Here is a 17,700-nt window from a genome sequence, read left to right on the forward strand (position 1 = left end):
ATAAGCCGAGGAGAAAAAATACACTTTAAACAAACAAGCAGATCAAAGTGTAATTATATTGTGCAAGTACACTGAATTCCTCGAATTGACTTTAAAAAAAATAACCAGTGCCAAGGAAAGATATGTTCATCAAACCACAATAACTCAGTCCCTCTAGGATATCGTGAATATTTTTTAGGAGGCTTAAAATCCCTCAAACGTAACAGCTTTACCAACACAATTGTGGTATATGCTGCTATGTTTTTGAGATGATTTAAAATGCAAGAATGTACAGAATTCACAAGAGAAGGTTTCCTAATTGTTATAATGTTGACACCACAAATTCCTGGAGGAACTGATAAATATAGAGAAGTAAGTGAAGTACATAAGTCAGGTAACAAGTCATGGAATATTAAGAATAACATACACTATCACTCTCTTCATAATATGAAAGGATGCCTAATTAAATACAATAGTTTTTATATTGTAATATTTTTGAGATTCAAACTCGAGATAATGTGATGGAGTGGTGACTGAGCAGCAGCTTTATCTTCTCTTAGGAATAAAATCCTGAATAAATAATTGGCAAGTGTCCAATGACTATCATTTAAATTATGACTGTAAACATCAATTCACATGTTTTTACTGAGATAAATTATAAATGTTAACATATTAATAATGGAGAAGGCTCCCACTACAGTTGTGCAGTCATTTTCAAAATAAAGTATTTAAGATTTATTTTATGAATTTAAACTTGGTTTGGCAACTGACCACTGCTGTATTCAGGGTGACAGAGCCAGAGCTCCAGACAAGTGGTGGCTGGATGCTCTTTGCTGCCATCAGGAGGATCCACCAGGAGCCGAAGCTCCTGCTGCAGAGAATCCAGCACAGTCTGGATCAGAGGATAGTTGGGCTTATCAGACAAATATAACAAGTCCTGCACATGGGGAGAGATTTACAAACACACAGACAGTCCGAGTTATTATAAACTCATTATTTGACATATTCCTAATGTTTTCATAGTCCAAAATGTTGTAACTAAAGATATGAAAAACTTGCCTTGAGTTGAGTCAAGGTGATGTTAAGGGACTCTCCTGGAGGTCCAGGAATGCCAGGTGGACCCTAAACCACAAGTTTGATGGACAAATGACTACACAACCAAATGCAAAATTGATTACAAACATATATAAGATCAAACCAATCAAACTTTAATAGTTTCATCCTCTGTTGCCAAATTCAACACCTACCGGGAGGCCCCTCCTGCCACGTACACCAGGTAAACCTGGGAAGCCTTTCAAACCCTGCAGGGAAAAGTACATTTGCGAATCATAACATACAATTTTGTGATGCCACGTCCTTGACTAAGAGATGTTGACAAAAAGACAAAAAGTTCTTCTCTGACTATCTCCAAAGTGTAGCAGCTTTATTAAATGTAGCATTTTCATAAACTATTTTGACTCTTTAGTTAAAAACATCTATGACATTTGCTTCAGATAACTGTAAATAACAGCTAAAGTGTGTTTGAGCTGTCAGGACAACAGTGCATGAATTCATTATTTCATACCTTTAATCCAAACAAACCCTGCAACAGAGGAAAGAACAGAAGAAAAGTGTCAGAATTAGCACAATTGCTTTTATCTACTGCACGTAGCATCCAATATTCATAGCTTTGCAGATTTTATAAAGCAAGTCAGTAGATTTTACACAGTGGGTTAAATACAGTCGTCATGTGCTGCTGAACTGTGGATGTGTCAACAGACTGGCAGCTGAATGAAATCGGCTGAGGTTATTGTAAAATAATAACATTTCTTATCAAGAACAATGCTTCTTTGCTATCTCCATTTTTAGACACAATATTAAAAAGTATGTGAGTGACAGATGAACAGTTGGACTATTAAAATATTAATATCATTGAGAAAGAAAAAAAAACATGTAAAAATTCATTGCATAACTACAATTTGGAAACGACAGATGAGGGAAATAAATAAGCTGTACTGTGCTTGTTTGTAAAAATATGTTTTGCCAAGGGAATTAAAAACTTACAGGCAATCCTGGCATCCCTGGTTCACCCCACGGCCCTGGGGGACCAATACTCCCCTTAAAATAACACAAAAACAGAACATTGCAAAAATACATATTTGCATGTAGTAGAAAGTTCTGCTGCAAGCTGCTTTTTTTGTGTACCTGCTCTCCCTTTAACCCCACTGGACCGGCCAACCCAACAGGACCGTGAATACCCTGAAAATACAGTAACAGACACAATGTTTCTATTACTGACAGTCTGTCAGTCTGTCTTTCTGTCAGATAGACTGTCAGTCTGTCATTCTCATAAGAGAATTGAATAAGTATACTCTACATCACACCAAACTTTTTCCTCTTTTCTCAGTATCTGAAAAGGTTCAACAATAGTTATGAATAAATGTAAAGCAATGCAAAATGTGTTAAAAAAAACAACATATTTCACTCTTCTAGTATATTTTTATACTTAACACCCTCTGGCAAAGGGACCATTGTTGCTGAGTGCTAGAGCCACAGATAGTCCAGAACATGTAGTGATTAATGGCTCTACATCAATAGGACTGAGGGGGCAGCCAGTGGAGCAGGCAGGGCATAAATACATAAGTGTTAGCATTGTCGTTATCCCAACACAGTGACTCTATGGCTTTGCAGAACCTCTTTTATGAAGCAGAACAATGGTCCACAAAGTTAATAAAACCTAATAAAGCACAATTTATTACTGTCCTGATTTATTACACATTTTTACAATGGGGTCAATTCAAGGTCAATAAACATATTATATACCAAAGCAATAAACACACCTACAGTAGCTGCTTCTCAATCACACCACCAAGTTACTACCTAAATGATCTACTCAGTGACACATTAAATCATAACACCTCCCACCTTTTTACCAGAAGCTCCAGGTGGTCCAGGCAGTCCCATGTCTCCTTTCTCACCCTGAAAACAGAAACACTGTGATTCAACCTACACCTTCAATCGCACAGCAGTCAGAGCAATAGAAAATGTAATGACAATCTGGCATAAGGTTGTACTCGAGCTTCAACTGAACCCAGTGAGTTTTATAAGATAAAGCCAAATTAAAAAAAGCCCAAAGTTATTTTGGCTTTATGATGGAGAAACTGGTGACACAGATGGTAAAGTGGTGAACTGAAGCCAGATTTTACAATGATCCTTCTTACTAGTTAAAATTCTCTAAATATTCTCACAGTGTGTGAAACATTTCAGACAGCTGTGTTGTACTGTGTCTGTGCTTAATCAATTAGCACCTCTCTGCTGTGAAAAATACATGCCAATCCAAACTGTAACCATTTACACCTGTAATTCTTTATTAATTATTTCATTGCTTCCCCTGCTCATCAACACCATCAGAGCTCAGGGGAGAAGGTCCATATCTTTAAAGGCCCTAATCTATACCGGAAATGTACACTGTTTTACTGTACGTGAAAGCTCTTCAGTAAAAAGTGGCACCAGTGGCTCAGAATCGGTCAGGTTTATTATTAAGTTTTTTTTACCTCTTTTCCCTTTGCACCTTGATCTCCTGGCTCTCCACGTAATCCAGGAATTCCCTTGGTGACGAAAAGAGACATCATATGTATATCGGTTTACTCACTGATAAATTGCACTCTAATTGTGAAATTCAGTATTCCCGTAGATCTCTCCACATCATAGAACGGGGCAGATTGGTGAATACACTGTCTCTGAGAAGGTCAGCGTCTTTAGATGTGACATAAACACATAGAATTGGAAGGTAAGTAAACAAATAAAGTAACTGACTTACGATGAGACCTGGCCACCCAGAAAGGCCTACTGGTCCTGTGTATCCTTTTTTGCCCTAATTGACCAAACACAACCCACTGTTGGTTCACACTATAATGAAAACAGGTGTAAGCAAAGCCAGCGATCTTGTTTCCATATATCCCACCTTTGGTCCACTGTCTCCTCTGATTCCTCTAACTCCGGCCTTCCCTCTTTTGCCCTTAGAATGAGTTTGCCATGGTTTGGAAAAAATTTTTTTCATATTTTTTGTATAAACATTACACCAAGATTCTGTTTTAAGCAGGATTTTATCTGAATGAACACTTTTTTCAGTACTAAAAAAACAGCACTTCCTTCTGTTAGAAAACCTACTGGTGTGGATTTCCACTACATGATTACATTATTGAGAACTGAATTTCATCTGCAAAAAAACACAGATCTTACCCTTCTTCCAAGACTCCCTGTCCTTCCCAGTGATCCATTCTCACCATCATCTCCCTGTAGGGGGAAAATATACACTCATCAGTTTAAGACAATTGTTTGCTTGATTTTGAAAAACTTCCAGCTGGAACAGAAAATGTTTAGTAGCTGTAGTTTTGTTTTTTTTTCAAAATCAGCAAGCCAACTAATAGAAAATGAAATAAAAAATAATCATTTATATAAGAAAGGTCATAAAAAAACCATGCATTTATGTGTGTAATAAAAAGAAATTCAACACAAAACATTTCTAAACATATACTAATGTACAGCTTATACTGTATAGAGCTGAGTGTATTAGCATTGAGTAAATACTGTTTTCAGAGGTTAAAACTGAACAAGCCTGTGATGCATAGAGCACATCAACCCAAGTGTTATCTCGATGTGTGCAGTGGAGGGAAGAAAACTCAAGGAGACTTTTTATTTCCTTTTTGAAAAATGTGGTCAATGCTGCAAATTTGCTTAAATTAGATTTTTGGCCTACAAATAGTTTATAGTTTAGGTTTATATAAACATGGTCTCAGACCTCTGTACCTAAATGTACAGAGACAGTAAGTCAGTGTATAAATTGGGGGCCTCACCTTCTCGCCTTTTATGCCTTGTTTGCCCTCAGGTCCTGGTCTTCCATGCACTCCCTGCAGAGGAACAATTGTTTTTTCATTTTGCTTTTAAGACAAACTAATAAATTAGAAACAAATCTTTAATATATTTTTTGTGAATGTCTGGTTTATTGTAATTGTGTTGTACATCTCCACACACTTACTGGAGTCCCTGGTGAACCTGGGGGACCCTGGGGTCCCATCTCTCCTGGAGGTCCCTGAAAAAGAAGAGTATAAAGCACAAAATCAAAGCACAAATAGTTAGATTTGCTAAGGGGAAACAAAAAACAAACAAAAAAACAAACTGTTGTAATTAACATCAAACGAAGTGATCATGCTGCTCAATAGGAGTTTAGTTTTCACCTCAAACCCTGGGAGAGCTGGGGGACCTTGGATTCCAGGCAGACCATTTTCACCCTGCACATTTAATAAATATTAATGAGACAGTTTATTGATATTTGCACATAGAGCGAGATTTTCGCTGAGCATAGCTGTCCATGGTATAGCAAGATGTACCTTAGATATGCACAGGGATCATATTTCATTTCGTCCAAATAATAATTCTAAAACACACGCACAGACACACACGCACACACACACACACACACACACACACAACATGAAAAGCATACTAACATGTTCCCCTGGTGGACCTGGAGGTCCTGCCTCTCCCTTCAGTCCCTGTGGCCCTGGTTCCCCTTTAGCTCCCTGGTCTCCCTGAGGTCCAACTGGTCCTACTAAACCCTGCCAGGCAAATGTTGAATAAATGCAATTACAATACAAGCTCAAGTTCTAAAGTTTGTTTTGGCTTATCATTTGGGCTCAGAGTTAATTGAGCCAATACCTTGATTTGTTTTTATTTAAAATACTGAAGACATAAATCAGTTTCAGAAATGTGTCATTTATAGAAAACAATGTCAATGTGTTACTGTACTTTCAGGTGGTGATAAACAGGAGAAGGAGGAAGAACATTTACTAATGACCAAAAAAAAAACAAATTACAGCTGAGGCTAATGGGAATGTGATTAGCTTTGCAGGCATTTGGTCACGACCCAAACTACAAGACAATTTTGTCTGATGATAGAGATGGATGAAGAGTCAAGCGATGAACAAACATGGTTACAATTCATATACAGGGGAATATAAATGTCCATAACACTACAATGAACATTAAAAACCTGAAATACCACTGTAGTGAGACAGATTTCTCTCTGAATCACTTTCAAGTATTTCATTCCATATGCATTTAAAATACGTATGTATGTATGCTCAAAGAGAACAAAGGAAGAATTGTGATACAAATCATGATTCCATTAGAGGCACTAGTGGAACACAACTGTGGTTGAGAGAAATGAAGACAAAGAGGTAAACGTCCGCATATTCAATAGTGATTTGAAGATAATCATTTGCATGGCAAACAAACCAACAATTTCCTCATACTTACAGGTGGCCCCAGCTTTCCCGCGTCTCCCCTGACACCTCGAGCTCCTTTAATACCCTATGAACATGACAAATAAAAACCAACATGAATTTCTTTCCTCTGACATACCTTAAATACAGTAGTGCAAAATGTTAAACGTAAACACAGTTTACCTGAGGTCCAGCTGACCCTTGAGGTCCAATAATTCCAAAGGGCCCAGAGTCCCCCTGAAGTGGTAAATGTAAACCTTTTAAAAATGTTTCTTTGATATTACTTCTAGAACTGATTTCATAGGATATTGTGCACAGTGTGACACATTGTGCACAGTGGAAACTTGAAGCAATTATGAAAAGGACAAGTTCACACTCATGATCTGGACTTCAGGACAAAGTTAATCAGACTTTTGCTGTTGGTTATTATTTCACTTTACAGAAGAGGTAAAACTGTGAGTAAATTACAACAACATAACGACACGGATATGATGGTTTTGCTCTGCAGTTGTTTTGCTTTCTGAACCCAAACTGAATGTTAAAGAAATCAAAACGAGGAAGCAGAGCCAGACGTTTGCATACACTGTGTAAAAAGACACATAACCTTTTGTTTCCCTCATTAAATCAGACTAACCTTTTTTTATTACTTTCTTCAAAGTCAGAAGTTTACTTACTATTCCTTAGTATTTGGAAGCATTGCCTTTGAACTGTATAACATAGTCACACTAGTTTGAATTTTTCCCTATTCCTCTTGACAGAACCCGGGTAACTGAGTCAGGTTTGTAGGCCGCCTTGCTCCCACACACCTTTTTAGCTCAGGGCTTTGTAATGACAACTCCAAAACCTTGACTTTGTTGATGTTAAGCCACTTTGTTACTAATGGCACAGTATGCTTAGGACCATTGTCCATTTGGAAGACACAATTGCTTCCAAGCCCTAACTTCCTGGCTGATGTTTTAAGATGTTGCTTCAATATTTCTGCATAATGTTCTTTCCTCATGATGCCATTCTATTTTATGAAGTGCACCAGCCTCTCCTGCAGCAAACCCCCCCCCCCCCCCCCCCACCACCACAACATGATGCTGTCACCCCCATACTTCAGTTGGAATGGGATTCTCAGGCTTACAAGCTTCTCCATTTTTCCTTCAAATGTAACAATTTTCATTATGGCCAAACAGTTCAATTTTTGTTTCATCAGACCACAGGACATGTCTTCAAAAATTAAGGTCTTTGTCCCTGTGTGCATTTCCAAACTGTCATCTGGCTGTTTTATGTTGCTTTTGGAGTAATACCTTCTTTCCTGCTGAGTGGTCAGATTGTATTAATACACAACTTGACATTATTTTTCTTTGTTATTATTGAAAGTTTTACTGACATTCCCATTCTGTTTATACTTGTATATAATAGTTTGAACAAATGAACGTGGCCTATTTAGGCATCTGGAAATTGTAGCTAAGGTTGAACCAGACTTTTGAGGAGCTCCACAATTCTCATCCTGATATCTTGGCTGATTTCTTTGGATTTTCCCATGATGTCACAAAAAGAAGCAGTGTGTTTGAGATGTGCTCTAAGATACATACACAGGTGTGGCTCCGATTAACTCAAATGTTGTCAATTAACCTATCAGAAGCTTCCAAAGCCATGACATCTTCATCTGGGCTTTTGCAAATTGTTTAAAGGCTTAGTGATCTTAGTGTATGTAAACTTCTGACTTAAGAAAAAAGTAATAAAAAAATCTAAAAGAGATCTCTGTCATTATTTTGGCATTTAGCAAATAGAAATAATTTTTGTAATCCTAACTGACGTAAAGCAAGAAAAGTTTACTTTCTTATCTGTCAGACATATTCCAATTTGTCTATGTTAATAATAAATCTTCTATATGCACAAAAGTTAGTTACGGAGATCCACAGCATATGTCACCTCTAGGCAACATTATTAGGAAACATTACATAAACTTCCACTACTATGCAGAAGCAAGTACAATAAATGTTCAGCGTTTGTCTAACAACGATCTCTGGAGTGAAGTATGTGCTGAAGCGTCAGATTCGAGTAAGATCACCTCTACAATACCCAGCTATATTTATATGTGAAACCACAAGATACTAACCAATTACTCAAACTTCAAACTGCCTAAAAGACCTGGATGTGCTATAAGTTACTACTTCTAAATTCAAAGAAAACTATGAAAACTTGGTTACGTCTATGTTGGACTACTGTAATTCCCTATTTTTGCAGTGTCCTAATAAGTCTGTAAAATGCATTCAATCAATTCAATAGAGCAGTGATTGGAATTAGCAAGATAGATCATATCTCTCCTTCATTAGCTTCTCTCCATTGGCTTCCCATTAAATCTAGAATAGAATCCAAAACCTCCCTCCTTACATACTAAGCTCTTAATGGTTAATCTACATCATATTTAAGAGACCTCATAGTACCGTATCGTCCGATTAGACCATTTCGATTCCAGAATGCAGGCGTATTTGTGGTTCCAAGAGTTTTCAAAAATAGAATGGGAAGCAGAGCCTTTAGCCAGTTCAGATTTGGGGGCAGACACCCTCTCTACTTTTAAGTATAGGCTTAAAACCTCTCTTTTTGACAAAGCTTATAGTTAAAGCTGCACAGTCAACCTGAACTAACTCTTAGTTATGATGCTATAGGTTTAGACTGTTGGGGGACCCAGTGGTTTTCTCTAGACATTTATTTGTCTCCACTGCATGCTATTAACTTTGTCTCCCTCTGTCTCCCTCTCGCTCCGTCCCTTTCTGCAGGTGTCCCTGGCTTTGGAGGTGTGCAGCTACTGGTCCTACCAACCTGCCAAATATTTTGTTGTTGCTCTTTTTCTTTTCTCTCTTCACTTTCCACTCACCCCAACCGGTCAAGGCAGATGGCCGCCCACCCTGAGCCTGGTTCTGCTGGAGGTTTCTTCCTTTAAAGGGAATTTTCCTCTCCCTTGTTGCCTAGGGCTTGCTCAAGGGGTATTTGTTGGGTTGCTTCTACATACTTGAATAGTCTGGACTTCATTATGAATTGGCGCTAAAGTTGAATGGAATTATAATTTTGTCTGATTTAATCCAAGACAGGGAGAAAAAAGGTGTCTTTATGTTTCTTTTTATAGTGTATGTAAACTTCTGGTTTTGACTGTATATAGATGCTGCATTGTCCGCTGGATTATACGTCACCTTTGCTGCGATATTGGCCCAAGAAAAATTGGCCTGTAAAATGTTGTAAACAAAAGTAAATAATGGAGTTACAGTTTTTTGGATAAAAAACTATAATATGTAACATCTTTTAATGACTACTGCAGTCTCAAAAGTATTCAACCCCTTGAATAGAATACCTCATAAGAACATCCATCCATCCATCCACCCATTATCTGTAACCACTTATCCTGTTTAGGGTCGCAGGGGGCTGGAGCCTATCCCAGCTGTCAAGAGGCGGGATACACCTGAACTGGTCGCCGGTCTATCTCAGGGCCAACACAGAGAGACATAGACAAACAGACAACCATTCTCACTCAAATTCACACCTACGAGCAATTTAGAGTTGCCAATTAACCTGTCTCTGAACTGTGGGAGGAAACCAGAGGAAACCCATGGGTAGAACATGCAGACTCCACAAAGAAAGGCCGCAGTCAGGAGGGAATGCAAACCTGTGACCTTCTAGTTGTGAGGTGGTAGCGCTAGTGACTCCACCACCACGCTTTCCTTCATAAAACTACACATTTGCAAATCAGGTTTCGTCTCTACAACACTGAGTGCTCTGTTCTAAACTGGAGCACAAAGAAAAACTGAAATGTTGGGAATGTAGACATAAAAAGGTATTTCCACAATATAAAATATTTTCTGCACAGTTAATGTAACTTAGAACACGGACCACAAGTAATAATCAACATAAAAAAGCCAAACTCATTCAGAAACTGTAGACAACTATTTTGAACTCCAGTAAATGCAGATCATAAAAACTTGAATAGGAAAATAACTCTCTGAAATTGGTATAGAAAAGTCAATGTCATAGTGCTTTTTATCCAGAAAACCGCAACTCTTGCTGCAACAGGCAGAAATTGTCAATGTACACCTGTCAGAATTGATTGATAAAACAATAAAAACAGATCCAGATACAGAGAGATTAATAATGAGTTCAATATCAATAAATGTCAACTACGCTTACAAATTTTTGTCATAAACATTGTGGTGTCCTACACACGAGTGTATCTACTGTACAAGTGCATGATAACAAAATGTTACAAATTGTTTTTTAATACCTTCTGTCCCTCAGGTCCATCTGTTCCTGGGGGTCCCTGAGGGCCTGTGATTCCCTAGAATGGGTACAAACACACCACAATAAAACTTTACAGTTTAACATCTTTTTAGACAGGGGATCAATAACGACCAATGTCACATGTCACAGTCGGAAACTGTTTAAAGGCCACTATTATACTAAAGTATCATTTCCTTGACAGCATCATACCATCATAACAAACTCACCGCTAACCCCGCCAGACCTGCAGGTCCCACTTTACCCATCAGCCCAGGTTCACCCTGTTCAAGAGGATAATTGTAACATTAAGAACAGTTTATACAAATTTTTAACAACTTATCAGATCAGTTTTATATTCAAATTATGGCTGTAAGTAAAAATAAGTCTGTTTTTAAGGCATCATGTTTTTTTTCTCCATCATACCTCTTACCTCTTTTCTCTATCATACCTCATAGATTTAAGATATTGCACTTTGCATAGAAAGAACATGCCTCTAAAGATGTGATATTGCTACTCTACAATTCAGCTAAGAATTTCTTCTTTAGTACATCTTATAATAATTTCTGAGTGGTACTTAGACCTGGTTACTTTCTAACTTCACTGCCTTACCTGTGATGCTAGTCCATGTATAAGATGGACATTTTAAATCTGAACTTAATTTAAAGAGGGTCATAAATATATAGTTTACAGCTGGCACAGTAGTTAGCAAACTTTAGTCATGCAGGGTAAACTGTGCACTTGCTATATAGTGCATTATTTTGGTTGGTTAACATATGCTGGTGCTCTAGTAAGCACCAGCACATGTTATAATAGCATACGTTATAATACGGAACTTAGAATCTCCCAAGTTCTGTCTTATTAAAATGTGAAAGATAGGATAGCCACAACTTTCTAAAATGTTTAAGCTGTAAAAGTCCTTACTATTAGTCCAATGTGGCCCTTCTCTCCTTTTGGACCCCTTTCTCCATTTTGTCCAGGGGCTCCCCAAGGTCCTTCTCGGCCTAACAAACCCAGAGGTCCCATCACACCCTGCCGGCAGCAACAACAGTCTGATTAACAAACAGCAAACATCACCCAGAGAGTTTAACTAACACAAGCATCCTCATGCATGTAATCAGAGACTTGAACTAGAGAAACCTTAATTTACTGTATCCATCCTGTGAAGTAGCAAAGGTTACCTTCTCCCCTATGGGACCATAATCCCCAGCTTCACCAGGAGGACCAACACCACCCTGCAGAGGAGTCATGAGTCACTGTCAGTAAATTAGGCAGAATATTTTGCTACAGTAAATTGTCTCTTATTGATGATCTGCTTTAATTGTGTTATTTATTTTTTATTGAACTTTGTTTTGCATCTTGAGTCTTTTTTGATTGTCACCAGTGGAGAGGGCAGAGAGAAAATACTGTAGGGAGAGAGGGAATGACATGAACCAAACAACAAAAGACAAACCTGAATCATGGATGTTGTGGTTATGTGATATGTGCTGTAACCCGTCATGCACCAGAGAGCTCTGTCTCTGTTCATTTCATTCAAGCGTCACCCCGAAGTCTCCATGAAAGTCCCTCTCATAATTGATTTTCATTAATTTTAGTTTTTCAGTACAGATTATTACATACAATGTAATAACACACCAGACCAAAGCATTTAACTTTTCATTGAAATTCTTCCAAGTTTTTTTTTTACAAACAAACAAACAAAGATAATAGCAGGAGCATAATGTCTGTATTTTAAATGCTTGAGAGCAGAAGGGAAATGTACAGGTTGTGCAGCACACAGACAAAAGCCATGACATCTCTGCTTATCTTATTGTTTTGTAATCAACAACTGACAGCCTTCAAAGGAATCATCAGAAAAATTTAATTTCACGGTTTAGGTACCAGGGATGGTGTGGTTTAACCCTTTTCAAGCCGTTCCTATATTCATTTTATGAAGCATCAGACATACTTTTATACATTTCAGGCTGATACCCACTCTACTAACATTAAAAAAAACCTGCAATAAGAAGCACATCTGTTCACCACAGCACACTCTGAAAGGACTGTCTCTCTGTGACCTTGTTGAATAAGCGGGGTGGCAGTGATGTGATGAGGTCCTTGCATTCTTCATTGAATTAAACAACACCTCCTCTGCAGCTGCTCAGTCATTTACGAGGCATTAGTTAAACACATGCGTAAAAGCCTGGAATCATTTAAAAGTGAGGATCATAGTCATAAAAAAAATCAACCTACCTCATTGCCCAATGGTCCAGCTAGTCCCTGTAAACCTTTTGGGCCCTCAGGTCCTCTTTCCCCTGGTAGCCCTGGAGAACCTTGTTTCCCACAAGGCCCTAGGTCCCCCTGTAAGACACAACAGCCACAAGAAAAGACAGAAAATCAGATACACTGATAACAGACTTTTGAATGCTAGCACACAGGTGGGTGGCAAAGAGCTGTGTTCCTCTAAACAACATTGTTTCTAGTGTTATAAGAACCAACAGTAATGCAAAAAAAAGAACTGATACTGCTTCATTCACTGACCTGGTCTCCTTTTTGTCCAGGCGGGCCCTCGATTCCCATTTGGCCAGGAAGACCCTAAAGAGTCAAAAGTCAGTACAATTATCACCTGACAGTATGTCCTCTGTGCTGCCATTAATCAAGCTCATGAAGATGAAACCCAAGACTCTGGGTTAATAAAGAGGTAACAGTGTTTTCTGTTTAAAAAACACCCAAAAGTATCCAGGAATATAAAATAACAATGTTTGCTTCCCAACACAAATAGATACAAACTTGTTTTCCAACTTGTCCTGGGGGACCAGCATCACCAGGTGAACCAGATAAACCCTGATTGTTAGAGTAATGGTTCAGTAATTAAACACAAATAAAAGTTATGCTGACAAACATCATTTTATGACAGGATTCTTACATAAAATGTAGTCTACCTTGGGGCCTCGCTCCCCTGGTGCTCCAAATGACCCATCATCACCCTGTTGACCCTAAACAGACAGTCAGTTAGTTCATACATTTCTAATGTGCTTGGTTTTTATGTTGTGGAGAGTTATTTTGGTGTTACTCAACATTCACTGTATTTCAATAATATTTAGAAAACATTTTCAATGTTTTAGACCACCAGTGAAATACAGAAATTAAGCAGTGGATGGTAGGTAGCCACTCACTGGGATTCCAGCAGGGCCTTGTGGCCCCTGAGGTCCTAGGGGCCCAATACCTCCCCTTTGTCCAGCTTTTCCAGTCGCACCATGAGCACCTGAAACACCAGGAGGGCCCTAGAAATCATAAGAGCTATTAGAATAGAGATCAATTCAAGAGATTCAATTATGATTGTAATATGTCAAGTGAGTTTCAAATATACCGTTGACTTTATGAGTGTGCCATTGCTGTTAAAGGTTCATCAGTGATATTCATTCAGTTGTGACTCATTAAGGTCCAAACAATCAATATTCTTTTATAGAGGCAGCTGAGACATGAATTGGACTATTGTACAAACACAACTTTACACAAGCGGACACATAAACTGGAACAAGGTTGTAAAACCACTATTGATTATGCTTATAAAAGCAGTGGCAATGTAGACATTCTCCTAATTTTGAGATGATTGATTCATGAACACGGAGAAAATCAAATCATCCTATTGTTAAATCACATTACGAGTATTGTACACACTTTCATTAAGGACTTGACACTTCCCCAATCAAGATTTGTGTTATGCTGTATTTGATTCTATTCAGTATTGTAGTGATATTGACGTTTTCTTTTCACTGGGTGTGAGGCACATGTTCAGCAACCCTGACTCAAAGGAGCTTTATAAATATGCTGATTCTAATTTGTTGATGAATCAATTCACATTCCCTTGAATGTACAGTCTTTCAAATTTGTTTGCACTGCAGCCTGTGACTTGCTCTGAACATGCAGGCTGCACCATTATTGTTGATCTCAAACATTCTGCTAGTCAATTACAAACACACAACCCTGGCATGAACCCCCTTTGAAGTGAGTCATATTACCGAACCAAAGCAAGTGAAAATAAAAGGCCAATTAAAATGCCACTTATGCCACACATTCCCACACAAAGCCATGTTGCATAAAATGTTACACTGCTGTAAAAATTCCCATGACTCCAACATACTTTCAACTTTAACTTACTGGTGGGCCCTGTATCCCTTTGGGTCCTTCATCTCCAGTTCGACCCTGTAAGAAACAACTAAAGCTTCACTAGTGTTGGTTTATAATTAGTATACAGACAAAAATACCTAAAGCTTCAAAAGGTTTCGAATACTGAATAAGTCAAGTAGTTATTCAGTGATGAATCATATGAACAGCTTTCAACTGTGTATAATAATCTGTAATGCTAGCCCCAGCTAACTATAGGTGCTACTATTTCATACCAAACAGTCACTAAAACAATGTCTTGCCCAGTTCCTTAATTAAAGTAACAGCATCACAGTTGATCAAATACAGAGCCTAAAGGGACATGAGCAAAACTAAAAAACAACAACAAAAACAAACAAAAAAATAATGAAAAAAAAAAAAAAAACAACACCAAAAAAATGATGGATTGCACCTAGTTGTTTCATGTGCACATAAAAAATATTTTTTTTGCCCACAAACAGTTCTCAGGAACATGTAAAACTAACTGCTGCTCACCAGATGTTGTCTCATGCTCACAAGAAACTTGATTAATAATTTCTTTGCTCATGGCCCATTAGGATCTTTGTTATCAACCACATTAAGGGAAAGTAAAATATTTATTATTTAATTTGATTGATCTGATTTCCAGCATAATCTCTCCTAATAAAGGTTTCTCTCACCGGAGGTCCCCTAAGTCCTTTCTCTCCAGGGGGACCCGGCAGACCCTGAAAGAGAAAATCAGATCACACTTCAATCTTTGCACTTAAATTAGTGTAATGAACACTTTACACGAACATTTAACGTCGTTGTGACTTGTTGTGTGGATTAGGGAGGGTACCTTGCGGAGTACATTTGTTGGAGCATCTTTAATAACTTCTTTAATGTCTCTGCTTTTACTTACCACTACAATTTAACATTTCTTAAGCACATTTTAAGTGTAAAGTAACCATTAAAACAATGGCCAGGACTGTACGGTAACAGCTTCAACAAGAAAAGACAGCTTTAAAATTCACTTTTTGCCAATGTTCCCTCCAAGCTACAGTATGTCCTCTATCTATCTTAATACATTTCCTTTTAGTTGTTCCAAAAAAACGTATGCAGCCCAAAAAAATTTAACCCAGGCCATCAATTTCTTCCTTTTGATGAAAAGGTTACTTTCACCTGTTCCATGATTATGGCTCTTAATGCATTCAGTTATAAAAACTAAAAAAGTATTTGTGTTTATTGTTCAAGCCAGTACAGATGAATCCACCTTCACTGACTTTACACTGCGACAGATTGATGGATTTCAGTGCAGCAGTAGTCAACCATGCGAAGGAGCTAAAGCTGTGTCCAATAAAACTGCAAGCGAAACTGAAGATAAAATGGGAACTTCAGGAATCAGTCCCATTTCCATTAGGGAAACTACCTTTCCACGCAAGAGGGACTTTCTTATTTCCAAATCTAACCAGCCAAATCAGAGGACTGATTTATAAAGTCCTGAATCTTTGACATGCTTCAACAAAGTCTGACCTTCTAGCTTCAAATACAACTACACCAAGCAGTGGAAAAAACATCAGAAACAGGCAAGAAAATGCTTTGTCTGATTATGGAAACAACGGAGTTTTTTGTTTGCTTTGATTTTGAGCTGAATTTTGTAGTTTCATTTTTTAAATCATTTAAGCACTTCTGATATTTTGGCCAAAAACTCTCACAGTAGACACGTCACAAGACTTTTGTTTTTCAAAAACCAATCACCGCGACCAGTTGGCCTCCATAAACTGGCAGTCCCTGTGCACTGGCTGCTTTCTTCGCCTTTACCAATCCTCTCTTAGTATGACCCAATCGGAGCTGTTGTCTCTGTCAATTTCAAGGAAATAAAACTACAGACACTTACTGGAGTTCCTGGCCTCCCAACAGGCCCAGGTAAACCTCGTAAGCCTGGCTCACCCTGAAGAAGGGAAATAAGCAATTCTTAGTGTTGTGGTTTTGTTATGGAGAGATTTTTATGACTTTGAAACTATAAAAAATGTCAGTGAAAATATCTAAATATAAATGTCAATCTTTTGATGCACAGTATTTAAAAATGTTCTTTTTTGATCTCTCAAGTAAGTAATATTATAACTCTACTTTTATAACTACAACAGTCCTTATGGTTTACATGGAAGTGTTCTCTCACCACTACCAAAAGGATTAAGCAAGATGACCTTACCCTTTCTCCTATAAAACCTGGTTGCCCACGCATGCCAACATTCCCCTGGATACCCTGATGGTAGATAAAATAGCATTTTGAAGACTTTTTTTGCATTTCAGTTTTTGCAGAAATAAAACAAATAGATAAAACATGTTAGAGAGACTAATAGTGACAGAAGGGTTTATCTTTTACCCGAAGACACTCAGGTTAGAAGTTTTCATGTTAAAGGAAGCCAACTACTTGCTGGCTCTAGTTCCTATAGATAGAAGGAGTTTGATTTCATAACTAACATTTAATTACTTTGAAGGACCTCTACACGTACTGTTACTGTAAGAATCTCATGAGCTTTGCTTTGTCAGGAAAACAATTTATTATAAAGATTTTCCTTTTGTGTCGGGAAAACAGCAAAATGTGAGTGCTTGCTATGTTGAATGCTCAGTTCTGATGATCAGGTAAAGCTGACATATTTGATTTACTTTTGCAGTACTTATACACTAATGATCATCAATATTTTATGTCAACTAATACAAGTGAATACACCTAACAGAAGTTATCTGTAATGCAGTTGGAGAATGTTGATTGCTTTTAACAGGCTACTGTAGCAATTTTGATCATCCCATTGCAAATTATTATAAGAGTGAAGGCTTAATTTGTGTGCATCTATTATTTACCCAAAGGCTTTATTTAAAATGAAGCCTCTTTCTGGCTCTATATATTAATGTCTTAATTATTTTGTCATGGCTGCATAACTAATGCTTTCATACATTAACTACAGCCCCTTCTAAAATATATAGTTATACAGTAAAACATATTACCCTCTTTATGTAATTAAACAAAAGTCTTGAAGAAATCACGAAATCAAAATATTTTACAGTTCAGCTGCATCCAAAACAACAAAGACAAAAT

The 17,700-nt window shown here is 37.7% G+C and overlaps 1 protein-coding gene across 1 annotated transcript in view; it reads right to left on the reverse strand.

The window, feature by feature from the left end:
• The window catches only part of si:ch211-196i2.1 (collagen alpha-2(I) chain), a 92,926-nt gene that overhangs the window by 6,139 nt on the left and 69,087 nt on the right, over window positions 1-17,700 (reverse strand). The window contains exons 35-64 of the mRNA XM_067485204.1: window positions 16,813-16,866; window positions 16,498-16,551; window positions 15,302-15,346; window positions 14,637-14,681; window positions 13,652-13,759; window positions 13,418-13,471; window positions 13,266-13,319; window positions 13,017-13,070; window positions 12,729-12,836; window positions 11,678-11,731; window positions 11,421-11,528; window positions 10,727-10,780; window positions 10,504-10,557; window positions 6,426-6,479; window positions 6,277-6,330; window positions 5,469-5,576; window positions 5,196-5,249; window positions 4,997-5,050; window positions 4,815-4,868; window positions 4,201-4,254; window positions 3,923-3,976; window positions 3,779-3,832; window positions 3,513-3,566; window positions 2,884-2,937; window positions 2,164-2,217; window positions 2,023-2,076; window positions 1,544-1,561; window positions 1,227-1,280; window positions 1,039-1,101; window positions 751-916 (exon numbers count right to left, since the gene is read on the reverse strand). Coding sequence (XP_067341305.1) covers window positions 751-916; window positions 1,039-1,101; window positions 1,227-1,280; window positions 1,544-1,561; window positions 2,023-2,076; window positions 2,164-2,217; window positions 2,884-2,937; window positions 3,513-3,566; window positions 3,779-3,832; window positions 3,923-3,976; window positions 4,201-4,254; window positions 4,815-4,868; window positions 4,997-5,050; window positions 5,196-5,249; window positions 5,469-5,576; window positions 6,277-6,330; window positions 6,426-6,479; window positions 10,504-10,557; window positions 10,727-10,780; window positions 11,421-11,528; window positions 11,678-11,731; window positions 12,729-12,836; window positions 13,017-13,070; window positions 13,266-13,319; window positions 13,418-13,471; window positions 13,652-13,759; window positions 14,637-14,681; window positions 15,302-15,346; window positions 16,498-16,551; window positions 16,813-16,866 — 1,903 coding nt within the window. The remainder of the gene's footprint in view (window positions 1-750; window positions 917-1,038; window positions 1,102-1,226; window positions 1,281-1,543; window positions 1,562-2,022; window positions 2,077-2,163; window positions 2,218-2,883; window positions 2,938-3,512; window positions 3,567-3,778; window positions 3,833-3,922; window positions 3,977-4,200; window positions 4,255-4,814; window positions 4,869-4,996; window positions 5,051-5,195; window positions 5,250-5,468; window positions 5,577-6,276; window positions 6,331-6,425; window positions 6,480-10,503; window positions 10,558-10,726; window positions 10,781-11,420; window positions 11,529-11,677; window positions 11,732-12,728; window positions 12,837-13,016; window positions 13,071-13,265; window positions 13,320-13,417; window positions 13,472-13,651; window positions 13,760-14,636; window positions 14,682-15,301; window positions 15,347-16,497; window positions 16,552-16,812; window positions 16,867-17,700) is intronic.

This window comes from Channa argus, chromosome 18 (assembly GCF_033026475.1).
Source record: "Channa argus isolate prfri chromosome 18, Channa argus male v1.0, whole genome shotgun sequence".
Classification (NCBI taxonomy): Eukaryota; Metazoa; Chordata; class Actinopteri; order Anabantiformes; family Channidae; genus Channa; species Channa argus.